Source organism: Erithacus rubecula (genome assembly GCF_903797595.1).
Source record: "Erithacus rubecula genome assembly, chromosome: 11".
NCBI lineage: Eukaryota > Metazoa > Chordata > Aves > Passeriformes > Muscicapidae > Erithacus > Erithacus rubecula.
The window spans coordinates 18,742,643-18,747,412 of NC_136663.1; the positions used below are offsets into that span (position 1 = coordinate 18,742,643).

General features: G+C 48.1%; 1 protein-coding gene across 1 annotated transcript in view; it reads left to right on the forward strand.

Annotated features, from left to right (window-relative positions):
• Nucleotides 1-4,770, forward strand: part of STAG1 (STAG1 cohesin complex component) — a 159,743-nt gene that overhangs the window by 152,742 nt on the left and 2,231 nt on the right. The window contains exons 30-33 of the mRNA XM_079314939.1: nt 237-408; nt 2,302-2,412; nt 3,223-3,337; nt 4,608-4,688. Coding sequence (XP_079171065.1) covers nt 237-408; nt 2,302-2,412; nt 3,223-3,337; nt 4,608-4,688 — 479 coding nt within the window. The remainder of the gene's footprint in view (nt 1-236; nt 409-2,301; nt 2,413-3,222; nt 3,338-4,607; nt 4,689-4,770) is intronic.

The following is a 4,770-nucleotide window of genomic DNA, read 5'->3' on the forward strand; positions in this document are numbered from 1 at the left end:
AGCAGTTGAGGCTGTGCTGCAGTATGACTTTGTTTGCAATGGGGTTTGTGTGTGTTCCTTTTAAATTGTTGCTGGGAATAGAGGGTAGTAATACTTAAAAGAACAGAATCTAAAATTAGAACTGAAAATCTTACCGTTCCAAGCATTTATCCAGGTGATCCCTTAGTGCACACTTGTTTGAATGCTGCCCTGCATGTGGTCAGAAATTAGCAGTGATTTCAGTGTTCTCTCTCTAGATGAGAGCCTGGAAGGCTCCTGGCTGAACAGGAATGAGAACATCCATACTCCAGGGACACTGCAGACACCTCAGCTCACCTCTACTGTCCTGAGAGAGAACACCAGACAAATGGGAGAGCAGATCCAGGAGCACGAGTCGGAGCAGGGATCTGAACAGGACTTTTTACACAAGTAAGTGTTGGAATTTCAGCATCAAATGCAGTCAGCTAGGCAAAGGAATTGCTTGTGGTTTATAGTGATATTCTTAGCCTGTGGCACTAGAGATGCCAGAGTGTTGATTTGCAAAGCCACCTGGAAATGCCTTGACTACAGCACAGCAATGTTTGGATTATCTTCAGGTCCCAGAAAAATATGTTGTAATAAAGTAATAGTAGAAATTCCTTGTGTTAAAACTATCTCATGCACTTCTGGTTAAATCCTCTCAGTGCTTGTGTCCCAGGCTGGATGGAACTGTTTATTTGGAAGACCTGTAGATAGTATCTTTTCCTTCCCCCTGCGTCATATCTGAGTTAAAGTTCTCCAGATACCCTGATTGGTTTTTTTTCTAAATTTCCAGCTGCTGAGCTAGTAATTCCTGATTTGGGGTAATTGCCCTAAATTATATATTGATGTTGTCCCTTTGCTCCCATTTCATCACCTTCATTTAGAGGGAAAACATTGGTTATTTTCTGTCAGTGGTTGTGTGGCTGTGGATGTTGCCAGCAGGTGCTGCCAGCATGCAGCAGGTGAGCATGGCGGGTTGTGGGTCACGGGCTGGTGACCCTGACACAGCAGCACAGCCCAGGTCACATCTGCCCAGAGCATCTTTCTTCCTTGGTCCCACAGCTAGGAAGGGCTGTTCTCATGGGTCCTGCTCACCTTTGTGAGGTCAAGGATTTACGTCCCATCTCCTGCCTCTCCAGGGGTGGCCATAACTTCCAGGTGATGAGGAAGATGTTGAGGCTTTCAGTTTCTTCTGAAGAATTTTCTACTCTGCAGTAAAACCAGACTAAACTTATAACTTCCTATGTGTCTCTCTCTGGCCCTGTCTCACCCTGGCCCAGCTGTGTCTCTTTGTGGCCATTCCATTACTCTGGAAGTGGGATAGCTTCCCAGTGCTCTGGTTTCCTCTCAAGCCTGATAAGCAGCCAGCCTTGAATTCTGCGAGACCTTTCCATGTTCCTGGGGGAGCTGAGCAGGCTCTTGCCCAGCACCTGAGCCCCCTTTTCCTTTGTCTCAGGCTGTGCTGTGAGCACAGAACTGTGAGCCAGGGCAGAGAGCTCCTCTTTCCTCTCCGCTCCTTTGCAAGAATAGGATTCCACATGGGAGTTCCCATTGTGGGAATGGGAATCCTTCCCACTCAGCCCTGCTTGCCTGTCACATTTCTTCCAGGTCAGCTTAGGAGAGCTAACATTTGCCACAACTACAGAGCTGCTTGAACTGACAGGTTAATCATGTTCAGGTTTGGTTCTAGGCTGTTTTCCCATGGGTTATGCGAGTTTATCCTGTTAGTCTTATTAGGGTACAAGGGTACAGTAAAACCTGGTGCTGCTCCAGAAGAGCTGCACAGTTTGCTGCAGTTTCCTTGTGCACCACCACATTGGATTGCTGGTTGGTGGCATCAGCAGTGCAGCCTGGAAGGTACTTACACATGGATGAGATACTGGCCCATAAGTTGATCAGGGTATTTGTGTAAAAAACATTTGTTTTTCATGTTGTGTGACATTTTTATCAGTTACTAATTTGGTTCCATTCTTGCTCATACTTTGCTTCATCTGACACAGTGAAGTACTATTTAATAATAACAAACTTTATAGGTGCTCTCGCTTCAGGTGCCTGCCCCTAATGAAGGAGCAATGTCAGTGTTTCCATACCTGCTTTTATTGCAACTGTTAATTGATTTTTTTTGTGCACACACAGTGAGAGGAGACAGACTGGGGAAGGGAATCCAGAAGATGTGTACAATGATTTAATTATCCTAATCTGAAGCATGGCCAGACACAGAACTTGGAGATAGAAACTGCCCCAAAATAGGCAGCTCAGAACTATTACTGCTGTTGGTCCTAACTTATTCCCTGTGTGCAGTCCCCAGATGCAGATCTCGTGGCTGGGCCAGCAGAAGCTGGAGGATCTCAATCGAAAGGACAGGACAGGAATGAACTACATGAAAGGCAGGAGTGGCGTAAGGCACGCAGTGTAAGTGCTCACAGCCTGCTGCCCTCAGCAGAACCATGTACAGGACACCACAGTGATTTAAATGTTACCTTTCCTGCTGTTGCCAGTCATTTCTCTGTTATTTCACTCTTGTGGTGAAGGCAGAGGGACAGTTTGTAGTGGTGGGATGGATCCAGCCCAGCACTGCCATTCTCTGACCATGGCCAGACACCAGGCCCAGTCACAAGGTGCAATTCCCCGTTCCTCTGTCCCAGCCTTCAGCTGTTTCCATGTCACAGGGGTTCCATGATTTGTGTGCTGTGTAATTTCCTATAAGCTCTGCCCACAAGCCTGTTCCTGTGTCTGTGCTCTCCATCCTTTTTTTGTCAAGGTTCCCCCTGTGCAATAATGAAGGGAACATATGTGGTGAACACTGGGGCACCACATGCTCTGTGCTGATCCCACCAAGTCCTTCAGCATGGGGCTGGAATCTTCACAGCCTTTGGAACTGGGCTTGAAGGCACTGCTGGAGTCCCCAGGCTTTACCAGTGATGCTGGCAGTGTCACTCCTCCTTGGTAAAAGGGCAGGCAAACACAGGAGGAGTTACTGCCCTCTTCTTGCTGGGGACAACTTTAATTACTGGTCATGGTGCTGTCACTGGGACTTGCTGCTTTGTTTTGGGCCTGGGCTTGGGGGAGGGGGTTTTCCTCCAAAGAACCTGTTGGCTTCACCCTCAGCATCAGGGTTTGAGTGAAGGCATTAAATGATAGCATTTGAGCATTCTTTTTAATGACAAAGATCAGGGCTGGAAATTTTTCTGCCTGGAAATGACTCTCTCTTTATTTCATCAGACGAGGTCTAATGGAAGATGACGCTGAGCCCATCTTTGAAGATGTAATGATGTCCTCACGAGGCCAGCTAGAGGACATGAATGAGGAATTTGAGGACACAATGGTCATTGATCTGGTCAGTAAATCTTATCAATGGCAAATTTAAAACAGTTGAAAGTTAATTTAAAAGGAATTTTAGAAGTGTAAACAAAAATTTTCCAAATTTTGAGCCTAGCCTCTGGTTGTCTGAATGTTAGAGTGGAAATGATGTGAGCACCTAGAGCCTCCAGCTGCAGGCTCAAGCCCAGTGGGTTTGTTCCCCAACACAAGGAGCATTGCTTAGTGCTCCTTCTCCAGGATTGTGTCCTTGGGCAGCTGCAGGCAGCAGCCCATCACACACCTGGGACTTGGCAGCCCACAAGGATCAGGTTCTGAGTTACAGGTTGTGCTGACATGGCTCTTCATGGAGCCACAATGTGTCAGGCTGGCACAATCCCTCTTGCCCTTTCCTGGTCAGTTTGGTTTTGAGGACGTGGATCCTTACTCAAGGTCTCAGTAAGTCACAGCCAGAGTCCTGCTGGCACAGCAGGAGGGAGCAGGGCACTGGTGTGTGGGTGGGAGTTCCTTAAACAGGAATTGCTCCCAAACAGGTCCCATCATCAGTGGCAGCCTCAGTCCTTTCCAGAACTGCACTGACTGCTGGAAAAAGTTCCTTGCAGCACTTACAACCTTGCCTCCCCTCTGGAATGACTGCTCCCCTGTAAAGTGGGATGAAGAAGTAGTTTGCTTTATACACCTCACCATGTTTATGCCTTTCTGTTTCTCTTTTCCCATCCAAACAACAAGCCCTAGGTTTATATTAGCCTGAGCTAAGTGTCTTGGGAAAGGCTGCTGCATACTGAGGTTATTGCCAGCACTCTTGATTACCAAGTAACATCCAAGGCAAGGAAAGGAAGGAATTGATCAAGCTAGTGAGGCTCACATTTACTCTTGTGCTCCTGGGGAAAGACACCACCAAGGCTTTAAGAAATACTTCAATATCTTCAGTACCCTTTTTGTTCAGTACCCATTTTTGACCACATCAGAGCTCAAGTTCCACTATGAACTTAAAGCATAAGGACATTTAAGAGGGAGTTTCTGTGCACTCTGGCCTACAATACAGAAACATCCTTAAGTTGGCAAGAACTCTGGGCAAGTCCTTAACTATGAGCACAGAGTTAGAATCCATCAGCTTTTACCCCATTCTTTCAATACCAAAGAGCTGAGGGAGCGCTGTCCCGTGTGGGGGCCCACCTGTGCCCCAGGGGTTCTGTGGGGTGGGAGGGGAGGTGGGGGCAGGCACAGGTGGCCCTGTGGCCAGCAGGGCTCCCTGTGCCCCGTGCTGTTCCAACCCCCGTGTGTTGCAGCCGCCGTCGCGGAACCGGCGCGAGCGCGCGGAGCTGCGGCCGGACTTCTTTGACTCGGCGGCGATCATCGAGGACGATTCAGTAAGGCCTGGCTCGCGCTGCTTGCTTTGAGCGCTGCTCTTGTCCCACCCCATGTAACCACTGTCTTTTCCCCCTTTTCCAG